Source organism: Falco naumanni, chromosome Z (assembly GCF_017639655.2).
Source record: "Falco naumanni isolate bFalNau1 chromosome Z, bFalNau1.pat, whole genome shotgun sequence".
Lineage (NCBI taxonomy): Eukaryota > Metazoa > Chordata > Aves > Falconiformes > Falconidae > Falco > Falco naumanni.
Genome location: NC_054080.1, coordinates 82,425,135 through 82,445,697, shown reverse-complemented (window position 1 = coordinate 82,445,697; position 20,563 = coordinate 82,425,135). Strand labels below are relative to the sequence as shown.

General features: G+C 45.2%; 1 protein-coding gene across 7 annotated transcripts; it reads left to right on the top strand.

Annotated features, from left to right (window-relative positions):
- The first annotated feature begins 1,915 nt into the window (after window positions 1–1,915).
- HDHD2 (haloacid dehalogenase like hydrolase domain containing 2) lies at window positions 1,916–20,452 on the top strand. Of its 7 annotated transcripts, none has more exons than XM_040579109.1 (7): window positions 1,916–2,030; window positions 4,747–4,852; window positions 8,126–8,334; window positions 10,774–10,858; window positions 15,517–15,733; window positions 16,095–16,158; window positions 17,512–20,452. In XM_040579109.1, the coding sequence occupies exons 2-7, from the start codon at window positions 4,752–4,754 to the stop codon at window positions 17,613–17,615; spliced, it is 780 nt and encodes a 259-aa protein (XP_040435043.1). In that variant the 5' UTR covers window positions 1,916–2,030; window positions 4,747–4,751; the 3' UTR covers window positions 17,616–20,452. The 7 variants fall into 7 exon arrangements, with proteins under 7 accessions (XP_040435043.1, XP_040435044.1, XP_040435048.1 ...); XM_040579110.1 differs by having other exon boundaries at window positions 1,969–2,030; window positions 4,751–4,852; XM_040579114.1 differs by lacking the exon at window positions 1,916–2,030 and adding an exon at window positions 2,046–2,190.
- The last annotated feature ends 111 nt before the right edge of the window (window positions 20,453–20,563 follow it).

Genomic DNA, 20,563 nt, shown 5'->3' with positions numbered 1-20,563 from the left:
TCTTCGTTAGGAAGCTGTATTTTATGTAGCAAACCTAATGAGCCATGGTAATGTTGGCCTGAGGCAGGATGGGATCATGCCAGTCTTTAAATTTGAAAGTAGGTATATCTGTTATAAAGTATTTCTTTATGATTTTGTGTAGTCCAGAGGTGATGAGGCTACAGTCTGGATCAGTTATTTTCATATGTCTTTCTTTCATGGAAACTGGATGGTATGTACATGGAACAGCTAAAACATGGAAGGTATGCAGGCAATTTTGTATTTTTGTAGAATTTTTGCAAAAAAAATACAGTGTGGTAGATATTTCCATTGCTGATGTGTTGGATTGGAGCACTGAAAATTATTTGAACACAGCTGGCATATCGCTTCCTTTTCATATGTATCTTACTAAAATAAAAGTTCTTACTAAAATAGTTCTTACTAAAATAAAAGCCAGTACTAAAGATTACAAGCAACAGCTTTAAAAATGGGTGCATTTTAAAATCAATTTAAAAAGTGATTTCCCCCACCTTCCTGTCCTTTCAGAAAGGCTGAACTTTCAACACATGGCTTACTGCATGTGGGCAGATCACTTCAAAACCAATTAGGCATGTGCAGTAAAAAGGAGCAGTGGTTCTGTGCAGCAGGAATCCTGCAATTGAGGCAAAACTGGGACGCGTTTTACCTGGCAAATGCAAAATAGTCATTCAAAGTGGGGCAGCAGCTGAAGATCAGGTCTCCCAGGTAATGAGCCAGGGAGGAGGGCAAAAGGGTAACTGGCAGATAAAAGAGCATAGAGAGATACACCAAGGGAATGACTGTGTTGCCACTGTCTCCTTGCATGGCTTTGAGCAGTTCTGAAAGAAGTCTACTGTGGGTAAGTTCACACAAGGCATAGTACCTCAAACGTGGCAGGGCCTCAGGTTCTTCAACAACAGGGAACACTGAAAAAAGTTTCCACCTGGCAAAGAGCTCTGCACGAAAAGTAGGCTGCACTCTAGTTGTCGCTTCAAACCACAAAGAGCATTATCACTCGTACCTGGCACAGAAATGACAATGACCAGTGCATTTTACACATCAGGGTAAGGATGAAGATTTTCCAGTATAGAATTATTGGCTCATTTCTAGCAAGGATCTGTAAACAGAAGATGCTTTCACAGCAGCGTGCTGGTACCAGTTGTGGCTGGCTGTGTGGTGGAAATGAAGCACTTCAGAGGGCCTTGAGTGCAAATGCACAGAGGAGTAAGGGATCAGTTCTGTGTACTGCACTGTTAAAGGTTTTGTTTTGAAGGGCATGGGGACAGGCAAAGGGCAAAGTAGAAGGTAGTGGGTTAGTACACCAATGAATTTCAAACTCCTTTTAATTATCTTTGACATCTCATCTTCGGTTGCAATATTATGAATTAGGCATCGTATTATCCTACAGACCTTGGATTTTTTTACGTACTGTCACAATATAAAACTGTGTCTATCGCTTAAGAAATGAGGGCACAGCAAAGAATTACGAAAACCTAACTGCGATAGCTTAAAAAGCTCCTGCAGATGAGCATGGCACTCCCCCCTGCCGTCACAGGCAAAGTGGTCTCCACAGCCTAGGCCCTGCGGCTCCCACACTCCTCGCAGGTTTCCGACAGAGCTGCTGTAGGAAGCTGAGCTCCCACGGGTCCCGCAAAGGATCAGGCCCATCGGGGCACGCAGCGGCTGTGCCCCCCGCCCCACGTCCCCTCAGAGCGCAGCCGCGGAGGGGAGAGCGAGCGCGCGGCCCTCGGCGTTTCCCGCCCTCCCGGCTGAGGGCCCTTTGCCCTCAGCGCTGTCCCGGGCTGCCGGCGCGCTGCCTGTCGGCGACTGCCGGGCACCGGCGGGGGATACCAGCCCCTGAGGGCTGAGAACAGCTGCGGGACCGCGCTTGGCCGCGGCTGTGGCTCCTGTGCTGGCGGCAAGGCGGGCCCCGGCGCTCGGCCGGACAGCCCCGGCTCTGCGAGGACCCCGCGGGGCGGGCCGGGGCGGTGGCGGGCAGGCCGCAGGGGCGGTAGCGGGGCGGCAGGAGGCAGGTTAGTGGCGGGGAGGGGAGTCTCCCCTCTAGTCCGAGTGGGCCCGCCCGCCTTCTTCGGGCGCCCACGGGCGGGCGGAACCATCCGCGTCACGGGGAAGGGAGGCCCGTTGAGCTCGGAGACGCCCTCAGCAGAGAATGGACCAGTCCACCTACCCATTGTAAACTGGCGGAAGGAGACGGTACCATTCGTTGGCTGGGGGGGGGGGAGGTAGTTGTAGCCTGATGTCCATTCCAGCATGGTGAGGGGAAGGTATGTGTCCTCGAAGGCGCTGTGGGGCAGGGGAGCGGTCTCGGGGCTCCCCAGCGAGACCCCTCGTCAGGGCGCAGTGACAGGCCCACCGGGGAGGCTGTGTGGGCTCTCTGTGGGTCTGGGTGGGTGGCCGGGGGGCCTGCAGCCCCACTTCCCTCAGCACAGCCTGAGCCGGGCCTGGGCCGCGCTGCTGCCTTGTCCTGGGGCTGGCCAGTGGCTTCAGGGGCTCCTGCTTCGCTGCCCAGCTTGTGCTGCCAGCCGAGGGCATGGCCTGGCCTTCGCTGGTGGCACCACGCCGGCCCTGTGGCGTGGCCCAGTGCTGGGGTCTGGGGGAGAAGAGGAGCAGGGGGGGCTGGCAGTGCCGGGCGCCTCTGCCATAGAGAGCACATCTGTGCCATTACAGGCCTTCCGCGAGGGAAGAAGGCCTGTTTCTCCATCAACAAGGCTGCGAGTATCTTATTGAGTCCCTGTAGGGCAGGTAGGCCCATTAGACTGCCAGGGACCAGGTGGGACGTGAACTGGATGGTCCCTCATGTCCTGACCAGCCAGAATTACTGTATGGCTTCGTCCCGTTGCTGTAGCTGTAATGTCAGCACAAAGGTGAGGTTCCCCTGGTGAGTTGGGCTGTGGTTATGAAAACTGAGTTACTTAAGTTTTTTAGGACTTTTTTGCTAGGCTTTGAGCTTTATACTTTAAAACTAGGCTATGCGTAAAACTGGCTCGGCAAATAACTTCCATACTGACAGAATAAATACACTGTGAGTAGGAGAACCAATTGAGATCTAGGGTAAAACAGGAATTTAAAAAAATACCCAATTTCTGTTAAACTAGGATATTCTATCTATGTCCTTAGCTGTGCTCTCTCTGCCAGTGTGGTGCAGTTACTCTGCAGTCATGTGTGCTAGGCTACAGAATTTATATGAAAGTACTTTCTTGAGTCTTTTGAATTTCTCTTAGCACTCAGCATTCCCTGAGCCACAGCAGAAGTGCTTGAGGGAGGAGAGGGTTTTTTTGTTGTGGAGGTAATGTGGAGTCATGTAAAGTCCATTCTGTTCAGGCACTGTGTCTGCACTAAGTATTTTACTCAGAGAAGACATCTTAGAAACCTGGTGCCCTCTTTTCCTGTGCAATTGTTGAAGCTCCTTTAGGAGTTCTGTTATCAGTTTTGTATCATAGATGTTCAACCTTGGCCTGTGTAGCAGCAGTCATATAAAATAAGCATTTTTTTCTTACTGCAGGGAACCAGTAGGAAAAGTGAAAGTGGAATCACAAAGTTTTCTGTGCTTGTCTTGTACCTGAGGCATCAAGTTCACATGATCTTGATCATTGATAAAAATTTTTATCTTTGTCTGCAAAGATAAAACTGTCCTGATAGAAAATTAAATCTATTAAGGCAGGTTCTAATCATGGTGTTGACTACTCTGTGTGTTTTTTAAAAGTATGTACATGTGACATGTTTTGTCTGTAATCAGACTAGCTCAGTATAAAGTCATGATAACTTGCTACTGATAGCAGATCAGATGGTCGTTACTGTCTAACAAACAGGAGAAAAATTTATGTGTTGGACATTTGCTAAGAAATAGCTCTGCTTAAACTTGCTTGTGGAGCAAAATGCAGCACTTGCAGCACACATAAGGGGAAGTACTAGTTTCTGAAGACGCGTTTTCAGCCAGAGGATTTGTACCTGACCTTGCTGTTTTTTTCTCCAGTGCCTTTGCCTTTTGAGTGCTGCCTTCTGTTTTGGGCTGAGTCTTGTGTAGTTATTTGTGTGGCACAGAAGCTTGCTGGAGAATGTCTACTTGACTGTCTGCTTTGCAAGAGGAAGAAGTAACCCTTTGGGGTGCTGACTAACCTTGAAAGCTTCTGAGCTAACGGTCTGTAAAATCCACACTGTCACATGGGTAGTCAACCCCCGAATAACCTGAGTTAGGTCACCTGAATTGTGTTCTGGGTGGATCACCCTAGATGTTGCTTACAAAACTAAAATTAACAATATCCACTTCTGCAGAGGATTTTGAGCTTTATAGTCAGAACACTGTATCATCACTTAGTAGTATTACATTTTTACTTGAACAGCGCCATTGGTGTCGATGGGACTTGCTGAAATGTGCTTGCTGAGGCCTTGAACCAGCAATACCAGACCTAATGATCCTCTTCCCAACAGTCTTGGTTGTTTAGAGAATTTTTTGACTTGCACAAATAAAGGCACTTAGAAAACAAATAGCACCTGATTTCCATATATAGAGTCTTTGGGAAAATACCACCCCATCAATTATGTATTTTTTTTTAAACACTGCCTTTTATTTCTCTGTCTAAAGGGGCCCATTTCATACTGCGAGTAATGTTCTGAGTAATACTGGGCTTGGCACAAATGAGGCGCTTAACTGAGTTCCTTATTTTTATTATCCATTGTCTACTAACCAGTTTTTTGTTGTTTCATTTATTTGTCTTTTCCCTGGGGAAGGAAGGATGGCAGCTCGGCGTGTGCTGAAAGCTGTCTTGGTGGATCTCAGCGGCACACTTCACATTGAAGACTCAGCTGTGCCAGGCGCGCAGGAAGCTCTTAAAAGGCAAGCTACCTTTTTCAATTTCCTCTGATCGGTTATGACAGCACTGTTTGCATAAAGATGCTTCTTGAAGTGAATGGGCCTGAAGCTTCTTCCGCTTTGTACTGTCATGGATAAGCAAATAAGTGGCCAAATTCTGCTTTTATTTACACCTGTATTAATACCGAGATAAATCAGCAAACGGCCTAGGCGCTGAAAAGTTGCCATGTATCACCTGAGCCTCCAAGCTTTCCTGCCTTGCTCTCTAAGTCTTTTTTAAGTCTTTCTAGGTAGAAAAAGACAATACTCGGAGTGTTTCTGCTAATTTTTATGGGACTACAGCCTTAGACAAAGTGGAAAGTAGTTAAGTCAACCTGAATTACCCTATGTACACCAAAGTCACTTCAGCTAAGCAGTTTCACTACAGGAACCTGATTTTTGGAGCTGTTAGGTCTGTGGTGAGCCAGAGTGGAATAACAGAATAACTTGGCCTGGTGAGCAGGGGGCATCTTTTGCAGAGTTCTCATTTCATTTGGTCTTTCAGCCAAGGCTTTGCTTTACTATTTTCAAAGTTTCCTTCTGCTAGGTAAACAACCTCAGTCATTTTATAGTTTGAGAAACAGTTGATAATACAGCCTATCTTTTGTAGGCATTTCAATGTGTTAGTAAACAGGACAGTTAAGTACCTCCTCCTGTTTGGATGAAAGGGTGCCTAAAGAAACCGAGGCATAGTAAAATGACTTAATCTGGCTGAGTCAGTGGCAAAACAGGTTACAAAACCCCAGGGATCTTTGTATTGTATTACGATGCCGTTTTCCTGGAGAAGACATCTTGCAATGGATGAAAAAACCCACAAAGTGGCACGTGCTATCATGGTGAGTGAGGGAAGACACCTGAGAATGCTGGGGCAGTAAGAATTAATCAGGAGAGAGAAATAGGGTTGAATTATGGATGAGAAGTTTATACTGGAGTTGTACTAGCTGCTTGGGTTTTTATAGAGTTAGACTTGCTCAGATGAAAAGTTCACAGAGGCGTTAGGAAACTGCATTTCTTTTCACAAATAATTCTGTGGACATAATTATCTCCTAAGTTGTCACATGGCAAAGAAGTAAAAACTGCTAAAGCATTGGGTACTTTCGTTCATTACCCTCTCATTTGCTGGACCTTGTATGCCTGGTGTTTAATGCTGCTGGGAGAATTCATGCCAGGTGAGAGCCAGCATTCTCAAAAATCCATATATGTTTTATATCTAAGTGGTGATACGGTCAAGAAGAGCTCAGTACCTGGCCTGTCTGCTGCTCACCTCCAAACCCCCAGACAGTAGGCTGGACAGAAGAAATGGCTTCTGTAGAATCGGAAGACAAACTGTTTTGTGAAGCTGATGATTCTTCTTTGTCTTCTGCTTCTGCATGATTCTTACTGCGCTGTGCTCGCGCAGGCCCTATTGCTGGCTTTGGGAAGGGACAGGGTTAGAGAAGGGATAAGGTACAGAGAGAGTCTGGTGCTGTTTGCCAGCTTCAGCCTGCTGTCAGAGGTATGGAGAGCAGGTGTCATTTCACCGCAAAGGACAGCAGGGTCTTTTTACTTGCATGTTTGAAAAAAATACTTTCTGACTCTTTCCTGCCAATCCATGTCATTGCCCTTCCTGAAGAGAAGCTGGAATGATTGGTGTGCAGCTTGCTTAGGGAACAAATGGATAGATTCCATTTTTAGGGTTACTTCTCAGTATTGAGGTCCATGAGAAAAATAAATAAATTAATTTTTATTTTATTAGCAACTAGGGGTCTTTCTTACCAGTTCATGCTTGTGAAGGAGCAGTGTATCTGACAAAGAAGAGAAAGAAGTGGCAGGTGCAAGCAAGTCTCTAGCATTGACCAACTTTATTCTGATGTTCTCCATGCAGACCTGATGCCAGTGTTTGTTTCTATAGCAACAAACAGAGAAAGTGATGGTGGGGGAATAATTAAAGGGAATGCTGTTGAAATTGTCACTTAAAATTATTTGATTGTTTGGTAGCATGTATTGTCAGTGTAGGGCAATAATGTGGTTTTATGTGATCTTGGTGTTCCTCAGTAAAGAGAGAAATGGCTGCAAAAGCTGGCATAAAATCACCACAAAGGTAACACAGGCTCCTAGAGTGTCCTGCATCTCTGAATGAGCCACAGCTGCTGTGAAATTCACCTGGCATGGGGAGTCCAGTGTATTAGTTTAGCAACAAGGTTCTTTTGTTTGTGTGTTTTGGTTGAGGATGCTGTTGATTCAGAATACAGGGCTGGTTTATTTATTGTTTAGTTTGAATTAAAACACTTTTCAGACTAGCTGTTGTTGATCATAGATGGTTGGTTGACAAGAAGCTCAACATGACCCAGCAGTGTGCACTCACAGCCCAGAAAACCAGCTGGGTATCCTGGGCTGCATCAAAGGCAGCGTGGCCAGCAGGGTGAGGGAGGGGATTCTCCCTCTCTACTCTGCTTTGGTGAGAACCTCCCTGCAGTGCTGTGTCCGGCTGTGGGGCCCCCAGTGTAAGAAGGACATAGACCTGTTGGAGTGAGTCCAGAGGAGACCACAAATATGATGAGAGGCTGGAGCACCTCTGCTGTGAGAGCTGGGGTGGTTCAGCCTGTAGAAGAGAAGGCTCCAGGGAGATCTTATAGCACCTTCCAGTGCCTAAAGGGGCCGACAGGGAAGCTGGAGAGGGGCTTTGTACCAGAGCCTGTAGCGAGGGGACAAGGGGGAAAGGCTTTGCACTGAGAGAGGGGAGATCTAGATCAGCTGTAAGGAAGAACTTGTTCCCCGTGAGGGTGGGAGGCGCCGGCAGAGGCTGCCCAGAGCAGCTGTGGGTGCCCCGTCCCCGGCAGTGCCCACGGCCAGGCTGGGGCTGGGACCCACCTGGGCTGGGGGGAGGTGGCCCTGCCCGGGCCAGGGGGTGGGACTGGGTGGGCTTTAAGGTCCCAACACAAACCATTCTGTGACTCTGTAATAGATTTGTTTGCTACTACTATGAAGATGGAGTTTGGAATTGCCATTTTCTTCCACACTTTTCCCAGTAGAAACAGAACAGGGGAGACTTGGTCTTGTTCTGGTAGCTGTAATTCTTGCCATCTGTTTCACATCACCCTCCAGTCCAGAGAAGTTACCAGCCTGATGGTTCTTGTGTAGCACTGGTACTCTGGGATGTATGCAGTCTTTTCTTCTGCAGCCTTTAGACAAACGGTCCTTTTCCAGTCCCAAAGAGGCATACAGGTGTGTAAACAGAAGCATGTTATGGCCAATTTGCCTTTGCTCTTCATCCATCAGGCTGCGCAGCGCTCCGGTTACCATTCGATTTGTGACGAACACAACAAAGGAGTGCAAGAGAGACCTGCTGGACAGGCTGACGAAACTGGGATTTGACATTGCAGAAAATGAGATCTTCACGTCTCTGACAGCAGCCAGAAATCTTCTGGAGCAAAAGCATGTGAGGCCTCTCCTGCTGGTGGACGATAGGGCCCTGCCTGATTTCACAGGTGAGGTGGTCAGAAAACACCATGGGGGAAGTAACAGAGCAACTAAGGAAACATAGTGCTTGTTTTTTTAGAACGACAGTCTATGTATATACTGCTCGTCATGATGAAGCCTGAAATGTGGAACTCTCCAGTGTTGTGAGGGTGCTTTCTTCTTTTTAAATTAACATTAAACAGTCTGAAGTCATAGCTTCTTGAGAAGTACTGGAAATGGCAGTCACAGCCTTCAAATAGTCAGGAATTCTAGTAAAACTCAATGCTTTTTATTAACTCCCAGTGTGAAAAAAAGTAATAGTTACCACTAGATCATCTAGATCATTGGTGATTTAGTGCATCTACCAGTGCTGATTTGTTTTATAGCAAGGATCTGTCAATTTGTTGAAAATCAGGTTTCCCTCAGCTATTGCACAGAGGTTTTGCTTATAAAGAGATGAAAAGCCAGTGTGCAGGCACACACAGAAGGCTAATTTTTTTCTTAATAGATTATTATTAAATGTAAAATTTTCCAGGTTGTTATTGTTACTTATCTTGTATTAAAGATCTAGGTCTCACTCCATGTACTTTGATAATTGATGACAGAAGGTTCATCACCCTGTCTTCTCTAGATTGTCATCTCTAAAGACCTGGTTAAAAACTTGCTTTATGGTCAGATGTTCCCATTTCCCTCCCTCAACAAGGAGGGGAGCAGAAGATCCAAGTTAGACACATCTAACTTGGACGTGTCTGGCAGGTGTCTTGTTAGTCCTTGATCTAATCACATTGTTGTTTCGGGTAGTGGAGATACCCACTTTGTTAACATACTCGAGGTCAAAAACTATATATTGTGTGTTCAGTCTTTTCTTTAAAGTCAAGCCAGCAAAATCGTGGATGGCTTACCACTGCTCCCTGCCCCTTGCCTTATGAACTGAAATCCTTATGGCTGTGTAATTTAAGTGGGTTCTAATCTTGCTAGGAGCTAGACATTTCCAGTTAAATTTTGGTGCCGTAGTCTAGTCAGTAGTCTTTAGAAAGGTCAGTGTTTGGGAGAAAAGCCTCTGTGGGCTCTGAGAGCAATGAAACCTGATAGTCTGTTCTACTGAACATCGTATCCGGAGAGATAAACCCCCAGCAATATTCTGTATTTGTGTTCTTGGGAAGGCTTACTTGGGTCAGAAACATCAGCTATTTCACTAGAGGTATTTAAATCAGTTTAATCTCCATGTATTTGGGATCTTTCCATCAGTTTTACAGTAGCTGAAGCTAATTTTGTGAAAGATGGCAAAGGGAGAGAGGTATCAGTGGAGCACACTGCTGGCATTATCTGCATTGCTTGGGTCTGGAATGGATTGTTTTGTTCCTTTTTGCTACAAGCAGTTTGGCTCACATTCAGTGCTGCTCTTGAAACATTTAAGTACAACGGAGAATGCTTTAAATTTCTGTTAATGGCTGCTATTGAACTATTCTTGGCTAATCTCTACGAACTTGGTCACAGATGGATGAATGTAATCTGTTCTTGGTTAAAGGACCCAGATGCTTTTGGGTGGTGTCACAAATCCACGTGGCACCTCTGAGTGTACATTTTGCTGCCTGAGCTAACTGAAGGACAGGCAGCAGGGGACATCAGCCAGCAGGCTGCAGTGACACTCTGGAGACCCAGGAGCACTAGTTGTCCTAGTAAAGGTGTAGAGGATATGCTGTGCAAAGGCAGAACAAAAACCTCACCAAGCACAGGATACAGCTGATAACTTCACCCATCATAAATTAAATTCTCTGCTACTCCTCTTTCTCCTTTAGATGCTACTGCTTCCACTGCTGGTTCAGTTCAGAGGTGGCACTGCCATGTAAAAACAGACATGGTCCTCTGGAGCAGTGTGGGACAAAGGAGGTACAAGCTGTTCTTATGGGGTGTCACAGCTTCTCGGTCATGCTGCAATACCATCTTTGCCATCATAACCAGACTGCTATGTAAAACAACAGTCAGGCTTTATACCCTACGTGGAGTTTTCGGTGACTAGAGGGAATAGAAAAAATTGATGGAATGCACCAGGCTTCCAGCTTTACTGTCTTACAAAGCAGATAAATATATGTAGAAAGAGATTGTCAGGTAACGGAGATTCTGAGATAGTTTCTCAGATTAAAAAATCATTCCGTTAGGAAAGTTATTTGTGCGGTCTGCTGCATTTCCATGGAGGCGGTGAGAGAATCACTGTTCAACAGTTGCTGTTAGGACTATCCAGCTGCAGAATTGTGTTCAGCATGAAGGATGGCAGGGTCTGGATAGATTGACAACTTTTCCGCAGATGCTTTCCTCATTTCTAAAAGACTTAAAACTAGTCTATGTGATGTGGCTGTGTCAGAAAATGCTCATTTTTGCTGTAAGGTGAAAAATTGCACTTGTTGACTGCGTACTGCTAAATATGAATAAAATTCTGTTTGCTCAGAGTCATGGTTTGATTTTTCCAGAGATAATCACGGATGATCCCAATGCAGTCGTGGTAGGACTGGCTCCTGAGCACTTTCACTACGAGATGATGAACAGAGCGTTTCGGTAAGTCAGCCTCTCCTCGTGGCTTTTTGAATGGTGGCTGTCTTGTGCTGAACTTTATAGCTCTACACTTGCAAGGAAATCCTTCTTGTATGGGAAGAAGAACGTTGTAACAATATAACAGTTACATAGCATGATTATGATGTCTTCCTCAGTGTCTGACAGAGAGACACTTAACTGTGGTGGATTTGGGACCTTAACCATGAACCTCAGGTAGTCCAGCCCCGGTTTTTATAGCTTTCAGTCTGTAAATAAGTTATACAAGTACAGTCACAGTTGTCGTTGAGGTGAAGAAGTTAGCAATGCTTCAAGGAGAAATACACAAACCCAAGGATGTTGGGAAGTATTTGGGAGCTGGTTCAAACCTCAGTCTTCGATGCTGAAATATTATAGGGAAGGAAATCCGGTACTCAGGGCGGATTATTCCTTATCTACTTAATGCAGGGCTTCTAGCAATTTCTTCTGAAGCATTTTGTGTTCAGGTGTGGCCAGCACAATATCCTGGGCTAGATGAACTATGGATCTGATCTGGTCTTATTTCTAAAGCTCTTTGTTTTGTGTGTTGATTAAGGGGTAAATCAGATAAAATTTGTCTGTCACTGTACAGGAGCCAAGATACAATAATATATGCGGAGATGCATAGTTACGTGTCCTTCTCTCTAGCTCAGCACAGCACTCTTGATTTTTAACTTGAAAAAACCTTTTCAATTCAAAGAATTGAGCATGAACTTGTTGGTGAATTTAGCCCTGGTGATGTGCCTCTTGTCTGTTGTGAAATGCACAGAGAAGGGTCGTCTGAGCATGCCCCTTACCCAGCACCCCAGCAGAGCCCGCTGTGCCTCCGTTTCATTTTGCTGGGAGCATTCTGAACTTGCTGTACTTCAGCAGTGGTTTAAGCCAGGTGATTAGCCTGGCCTTGTAATGGAGGAGGAGCACCCACCTGCACAGCCTGTCCCAGCTGTGGGGTGCTAACCCCTGCGAGCAGCTGGTAACCAACTTTAGTGTCTCAGAGCTAAAGAGGACATCCTGTAACACCCTGGGTGACTCCCTGCTGTGCTGCAATACGGTAAGTGCAGTAAGTGTGGTGAGTCCTTTTCACTCTTTGCTCACGGGGTGATGACTATCACACAAGTTGTCACCATGGAATTTGAAAAAAATCTTATCTCAAGCACCTTAATCTGTCTTTCTAACTACTAAATCCAATGAGGGAGTATCAATTACTGCTCACCAGTATCATACGGAGGCACACTGGAGTAGGAAGCCAGTGCTGGCCTTATCTGCGTGCCAGTTCAATGTCATAAGAACATGTATTGACCCAAAGTGACTGACTGTCTGCCTCATTAGTGCATGTTGCCAGTAGCAATGATTTTAGAGTTTTACAGCGCACTCATGAGTGGACTCAATTTCACAACAGGGTGGACTTAACCCATAATATATTCCAGTGCTTACATCATTTTTTAGATTGATACTTCTGTCATGACTGTATTAGCTCTTGAATAATAGTCATTAGCTGCTTCAGGCTGCAGGCTGGGACACTCAAAACAAGAAACCTTCATCACCTTCAGGGTCCATGAGGGCCCCAGGCTTCCGCAGGCCAGCATATGCAGGAGAGCCTGCAGAACTGGCCCTGTGGAGGTAGGCAAGGTTTCCCAGGCTGGATTTGGGCTTTTTGCGTTAAACACTGGCTCGGGCGATGGAAGGAAGGTGCTGAAGGACAAATCCAGTCCCCTGCAGTGGGCACAACATGGCTTTGCTGCACAAGAGAGACATTCATGGGGTAGCATGGAGCGCATGCTGCGTGAGCATGCTGTATCCAGAGCCGTCTGGGTGGTGTGGCTGCTGGGTGTTGAGCAAGGCCAAGTTCTTCAGCTCACCTTGGCTTGTGCAGCTGCTTGGCTGACTTGTCTGCCTGGGGGAAGATTTCATCCTCTGTGAGTCTGTCCTGGGTTTGCCCGGTGTTTTCCTGTTCCTGTGTTTCAGGCTGGGCAGAAGCCCTGATGGGCTCTATCTGATCGTTAACATCTCACTGAGTTGTTCTGTTTTTTTCCCCCCCGGTCCTCTATTGAGGGGAGATGGTTTTGCTGGTATCAGTTTTGTTTGGTCTAATGGAAATACTAACTACTGACCACACTTTCTTCTTGAGCCTTGTGCCATGTCTGTATTCCTTGTCCTCTACTGCTCAGATAATTAAGTCACTTGGGATTTGCATTGCTTGTAGCAAAACTTTAAGGTGAATCTGATTAAATGCACATTTCTGCAGTGCCAGTACCCGTATCTGACCTGGTAACTTGGGTTCCTGAAGGAGAGAAGAGGTGCTTGTAAGGCATCATCCATTTTTCGCCTAGTAGTCCTTAAAATAGGACAGTTGAACTGTGCCCTAGAAGTGTTTTTTCCTCTCCCCTGACTGTGAATAGCCCAGGCTGACTTAATTACCTGGTAGGCAGCTACTTGGTTGATGTCCAGCATTAGGTTAGGTAAATCTAACCCAATAGGAGTCCCAAAATGAGATGCACAGAGTAAGGCCATTCTTTAGGCACCATTTGAAATGACAGAGGCTGAATTTCTTTTTTTTGCACATGGGATTTTGGTGCCATATTTAAAGAACTCTCTCAGGTGAGATCTTTCCTGCAAATTGCTGAGTGTGAGTCATTGTGGTGCTGCTGTCACATTATTTTTTTCTGTATCTTAGAGGCATCCTCCTATCGTGAACATATCTGCCTGCTCACAGATACATGTGCCAGTTTGAGCTTGCTTTGGAACACATTGATTCAATACACATGTTTTGGAATAATTAAGTGAAATGAAATACTATTATTTATGTACTGCTTAGTGCCTGGGCTGCTCTGCAGGCGTGTGGGAAGGAGCAGACATCCTCCAAGGTGTGTGTAGCTCACCTAAGCCAGCCTCTTTGAGCAGAGCTCCAGAAAGGCAGTGAAGGGGCAGTGCAGGATTTTGTTTTTCTTAAAGGCTTTTCTTTTTTTTTGTCAGTCAGGTGTGGTTAAGGGGGAAAGAAATCACCCTTTCTGTCCTGAACATAATGGCCAATGTTTCTCCTCTGTCCCCCAGCATTGCTAGTGACATTCCTGCCTGTTGCGATAAAGAGCGGAGTTGCCTGCAGTACCTGAAGAAGGTGCTGTAAAGTCAAATGGGAAGCGTTTGGCAGCTGTAACCTCAGTTTTTACAGATACTGTCTGGGAGGCTTTTCTTGTGCTGAAATTTGAGGCTGGGGAGGACTGCAGTGACCTTGCTGTGCTTGGTAGTACCAGGAGGATTCCTCCAGCGCAGCAGCTACACAGGTTTCCCTTTGCTGGTGCACAGGTAGCTGCTGTGTCTGCTGGAAGGAAAAAGTACTGGACAGGTAATGGAAATGGAAGAATCAAAGATTAGGTCCAGGTTCTGTGAAAGCAAGCCCTCTTAAACTCCAGTTACTACTTTGCTGTCATGGGTCCACTGTTCAGGTGCGGCATGTGCTAACAAGAGGGGCTCCCTGCCACGAGGGTTTTACAAAGCAGGTGTTAGAAAAGAGCCCTCAAACAAACATGACTCGACACTGTAGTGAGGCTACGGAGGCACCGTCTGAGGTCGGTGGAGCAGCAGCATTTTCTTAGTTACATCTTCCCTTACCTTTGTCCACCCACCCCAGCCAGTCCCATGTTCTGTGCAGGTTTTGCACAGGTAGGTGAGGTGGCAGGCAGAGATGCTGTCTGTGGAGCCCCGAGGAGGGTGCACGCTGGTGTCCCCGAGCAGAAGTGGGCATGTGGAAGGTGGCAGGATCTTAGCTGTTGGCAGGGAGCAGCTCCCCAGTGCTGCACTCGCTTCCTGAGGCTTCCAGGTGCTGTGCCCAGCCAAGACCCTCCTGTAATGCCGCCATACTGTGCATTGTGACCCTTCTGTTGTACTCAGAACTGTTAGGAATCTGGCAACTTGTTGCTTTGAACTACCTTCCAGCTGGAATTTTTGGTTTGAGCAAGGAGCTTGCATCCAGCTTTCTTTCTAAAAGACTCAGTACTGTTAACTGGGGAATTCTGTGGGATGTGAACGTGCTATCTTTGTGCTTTTTTAATGCAACTTATTGTAATTCCTGTGACATGAAAATACAAAGTCAAGGTAAAATGATTTATGCCGTACCTGGCACTTACCTGAACACCCACCTCTGCTGTAAATATGCAGCTGTTTGGTTGTTCCCGGCGATACCACCAGCCCCAAGAGCTGCCGGGCTGCAGATTGCCTGGCAGCACCAGCCCGAAAGCACTGCTGTGTTCTCTGTCCAGGCAGGGAGATTAAGGCTGCAGCCGTCAAACTGCTACCTCCAGCCACTACCTGTGGTTAATGTATTTTAAAATAATATTTGTGTGGGGAAATCATATGGGGTCTAACGTTAGGATGTTTGCCTTAATGAAAGGTGAGGCTGCTTAGAGTAATGGACCTAATTGCATGAGAGATTTAGACAGGATTCAAAAATAGTTATCGTATTCTTTATTTGGGGGATTTGTTTTATTAACTGCTTCTGGGGAAAAGAAAGCTTCAGGAAAGTCAGTGTGAGTTTTGTCATCAACTGAAATGAAAGCCAGTTGAGGTCTTCAGCTGCAGATAGTTTGTTTAATATTATTCCTGTACTTTCTTCAGTACAGTTTTTGTACTCTTTTTCATTCATTCCTTAGGCTGATTTTGGACGGGGCTCCTCTTATAGCTATACATAAAGCCAGATACTTCAAGAAAAAAGATGGCTTGGCTCTGGGACCTGGACCTTTTGTAGCTGGGCTGGAATATGCGACAGACACCAAAGCGACAGTGGTGGGGAAACCAGAGAAAACCTTCTTTCTAGAAGCTTTGCGGGGAACTGACTGTGCCCCAGAGGAGGCCATCATGATTGGTGATGTATGTGGGGATCAAATACCTTATTACCTTAATGAAGCGCTCACCTGTGTGCAGTGCCTCCCAGGTGCTGTGAACTATCTTTCTGAAAGTGCTGGGATATTAAACAGGAGGTGAAACTGAACCATCAAAACTTGCAGGATTTAATGTAGGTGTTAGTTCTCTTACTTGAGTCACTATTTATCAGGCAAAAAGCACATAAATCATTCCTGTGACAGTTTGTCTAATTGGTAGCTAAAAGATTTATCTCCGTGTAGCTGCCTTTAAGTGGCTGCTTAGGGATGCGCAAAGCAGAGAATGTTATGAAAAACTTGTTAACCAGTGGTGTCTGTGACTACTAACCAGCTGATCTGTTCTGTCCCAGGACTGCAGGGATGATGTTGGTGGTGCCCAGAATGCTGGTATGCGTGGGATTTTGGTGAGGACCGGTAAGTACTGGATGGATCGGTCGTATCAGGAGACAGCGGTGCATTCCATGGTCTCACCCCAGGTACGGGCAGACTCCATGCCCCAAAGCGAAGGAATGCTCTGAGCCTTGGGTCCAGCCCTGCTGCTCTGTAGAGGCCTGCCATTCGCAGCACCCAGCAACTGCTGGGAGACCCCCAGTCCATCACCCCCTTCATTTTGGTGGCAGTAGATTGCGATTAAGTCAGGATAGGGCATTAGATGTAATGTTTGAACAACAGGGCTAGAGCACAGACCCCATGCTGCTAGCAGGGTCATGTGAAGTAATAGATGGGGGTGGCTGATCTTGTAGCTGTGAAATTTTTGCTTTAATGACTCCAAAATCCTGAACGCTAATCAGAGAGAACTGTTACTGTGACATCTTTGATTGCCAAAATCGGTCATAGCCATGGAACCTCTGATTGTTCAGGAACTCTGGTGACATTCTCTAGTAATTATGCTGTTTTTTTAATTATAAAAGTTGTGTATAACTGGCTAGCTGAAAAGGGTCACATAGACATAGTCCAGCTGGCTGGACAAAAATGCACATCACTCTCAGCTTATCTGAAGTAAAGCAAAATACACTGTCCTTGGCTGTCCTTGTTACACAATAACAGGAAGATCAAGGTGGGAAAAGAATGTTGCAGGTGGGAACAGATAACTACAGAAGAGAAACTAGGGGCGGGCTTGGTATTTAGGCAACTAACCAATAGTGAGCTTAACTTTTGTAATATGTATGAGCTAATTATAACAAGGCATAAAAGGTGACTGTAAGGGACAATAAACAAAGTCTGCTGATCACTCATATTGAGTGACTGTGTCTTCCCTCTGTCGCGACAAAAAGTAATTTTACTTCAGATAATACCTGTCAGTCCTGAAGGTTCCATTTTTATCAGTGTTACTGATGGTACCATGGACTGGGTTAAGGGCTTTCTGAGGTGGCAGCTGCTCGTGCCACACAGTCCATGATGTTGGAAAGGAAAGCAATCAATCCTACTCTTCCTCATAAAAGCCAGAAAGGAAGATGATAACTTTATTATTTCAAGAATCTACCACATGAATATCTGGTTAGTCAGTGAAAGAACAGTGCTAGTACAGCAGAGTGAAACCAGTGCATAAATAACACCAATTCTGAGCAGGAGCCGGCCCTGGAAAAATCTTCAGTGTAAGGCTCAGTGTTTAGGGAATGTTGTGGGATGTTTGTTGCAGGAGAATCTCCGATGGGCATTCCTCCTACCGTGGTAGTTGTTACTGATCTGAGGTGGCTGTAGTTTTCAGGGAAGAAAAGGATACTCAAAGAAGCTTAGTAACTGCATCGTTTTGTTAATCTGTTACAGGTAAATACCGACCAGCAGATGAAGAAAAAATCAGTCCGGCTCCTTACTTAACCTGTGAGAATTTCCCAGAGGCAGTGGAACACATCCTAGAGCATCTGCTATAAGAAAGGGAATAGTTAGTTTGAAAAAACATGTTTCACATAATTTTCTTCACTCTTGCTTCAAAAATTACAGTCACAGGATCAATGCATGCATTGCATCAGAAACCTAGCCGTGAGCTTGAAAGGATCAGTGTGGGCCCCGGAACGGTTGTCACAAAGCACCTTTCCCGTAGTAGTTATGTGAGGATGTGGTGAGGGACCACGGATACCCTGCAGGTGAGGCAGAAAGGCCACAACCAGCACAGCTGCTTTCCTGAATAACATAGGGAGCATGGCAGAGAGTTCTGTAGTTCTGTTTATTTTCAGTTGTTAAGAAAGAGCTGATGAAAAGCCCTGTCTGGAAGGTGTCATGTTCTTTTGCTGAATAAGCTAAACTGAAAAAACACACTGGAAATACTCAAGTAAATAAACCTCAAAGACTAATAGAACCTTAGTCACCTTTGTAATGATTTCACTTGAGGATGTCTCTACTCTAAAGGTAGAGATTATGCACATTTAGAAGTGACTTTTAAATTAAAATAGCACCATCCTTTAATATTAACTACTGTTGATATCGTTCCTCGCATTAGAGCAGATCCTGGTTTTTGTTTTTCAATTTTTACATAAAATTAAAACTGTCAGCATTTTACAGATGTTTTAATTAGATGCTGTTATTAAAAAGAATGATAGAGAAACAAAAATCGGGTATTAAAAGCCTTAGAGGCTGTGAATTTTTGAAATTAGACTTCAGTGGGGTCCTATTAATGCTACAGTTGCAAAATTTCACTGTTGTTGCGAGGGTTTTTTTCTTTTTAATGTTACGGGAAAAGTCCTTCAGAAGCCATGGGGACAGATTCCAGTTTTTACACAGTTGGTTAGCAGAGCTGCAAAATGAAATTGAGTTCTGTAGTATGCAATGCTTTTCCTATGTGCTAAACCCCTGGTATGAACCAACCTTGTAACGATGGTCAATCGCTTTTCTGGTCCATTGGCAAACTGTAATAATCAAAGTCCCTTACAGTGCTCCTGAGTGTTAAATTATTAGATTGTATTTATACATTACTGGAGTACTAACCTTATTGAAAATACGCTTTTGTGGTAATGAACCATGCTTATTCTTGTCAGGAGAGCTTCCTGTTGATTTTTCTTGACACGGTTGTTCCAAAACCAAGGGTTTTTCACCCAGCGTGCAAAAGCCAGTCAACACAGACAGCCAAGATACTTGTTAGTTTCAAGTCTGTGCAGAGATGGGTGCTAGGTGGTAAATCCACAAAGCTATCACAGCTTTTCCTGGTTTTAGGAGGTTTGTATACAGTTAAACAAACAAGGAATGTAGCTGTTGTACCTTGGCTCTAACTCTTTACAATATTATATACAATACGCATGCTCCAGAGGTTGGGGGGAGCTACTTTTTCCTATTATATTATAATGAGGATAGGTTACTTTTGGGTAGTGTGTCTCAGCAATTGGTGGATCTGCAAGTATTTTTCTTACCCTAGTTCCACAAAACTGACTCTTCGGGGCCCGTAGCTGTGTTCTGTCTGTATTCTGTAAGCTTTATCGGTTCCTTGGATTATTTCACATTCCTCCTTTAGCAGTTTGTCATCAACATGAAAGAGTATCTGCAGTTGCGCTCGCGAGGAGGTTACCTACATTCAGATTTAATCTCCATCAGAGGGAGAATGTGTGAATGGAATAGACTTGGAAACACAAGAAACAAACTCCCCAGGAACAAAACCTCCCTTTAGATACTCTTTGTGTGCCTTCATGAAGTCTAACTTACAGTTTGGAATGAATTCACACATCTAGCATTCACGCCAATGGTTCTGAACCTGCGTCGGTTTCTGCTTGGAGTAGGTAAGGGAGGTCTTTAGCCCATAGTCAGTCAGGCTGAGGAGGTGAGAGATCCATAAGCAGAATCCTGTGAAGATGTTTCCCATAAAGACCTCTGATGGTGTGACTGACACTGGAGCAAAAAGAGGCTCTCAGTGCCTTAGAGGCCCCGGAGCATGCTGGAAGGCACACAAGACCACGGTACGTAGAAAAGCAGCTGCAGAGAAGCCCACACAAGGGAAAACAGAGAATTGCAGAAAGGGTAACATGTCTTGCCAAGCAAGAGGGACGGTATGAGGCGGGCAACAAGTCAGAGCCTGAAAAAAATTGCTTACTAGAATTTCTGATTAAGAGATTGCAGGACATGTGGCAGTCCTGACTGCTTACTTGGCCGCGTTTGTAAGCAGAGAAATCATCAAGTTGGCCAGTATTTACCACGGCACTGCGAAGATTTGCTTTTTGCATTTTATGGCCAGCTGCAAACCGGTGGGTAACCACTACTCCGGTTTCCAGTTCAGTTAACTGAAATCAGCTGATTTTCTACAATGTCTCCCAAGTTGTTCTACTTCCTTGCCTCTTCTACTTTGGAAATACCCCAACCGGACTGCAGAGTAATCCCATTTGGCACATCGAGGCTTTGATCTCAGCTGAAAATGATGGCAAACTAACCAAATTTCCAAGGCACTGCTAAGGTCCTGAATTTCACTGAAAGCCGTCACGTTCCGTTACAAAGGGTGCAGGTCTCTGCTGGAAAAGCTGTGCTGACTGTGGTGCTCTAGTGAGTCTCGGAAAGGGGGAATTACACTCATCATCTAACTGTTCTTGAGCTTTCTGCTCCAGTTCTTCTACCCCAAACCTGTAAACAGCTGTCATGAATAAAGACTGAGAAGCAATCAATGTTTTAAGTCTTTATACATAAAATCAAGGCTGGAGCCTTCTACATAGCCACTGCTATTACATTAATTCTATGAAGAATTTTTTTTTGAATGGTCATTGAAAATGGTTAATAAAAAGTAAATCCACACACACACCCAGCCCACCGTTAAATTCTGAAGTAAAGATTTTCCCCCTGTCATTTGTCACTGTGTTGTCTTCCCTGGAAAAAACAGCTTCCTTCCGCCTTATCATTCGATGCTTTG

What these genes read in the sequence shown, in the direction of transcription:
- HDHD2 (XM_040579108.1), top strand. An exon ending in GCGCAGGAAGCTCTTAAAAG is followed by an intron (nt 4,853 to 8,125) that starts GCAAGCTACCTT and finishes TTCATCCATCAG; the next exon opens with GCTGCGCAGCGCTCCGGTTA. An exon ending in GGCCCTGCCTGATTTCACAG is followed by an intron (nt 8,335 to 10,773) that starts GTGAGGTGGTCA and finishes TGATTTTTCCAG; the next exon opens with AGATAATCACGGATGATCCC.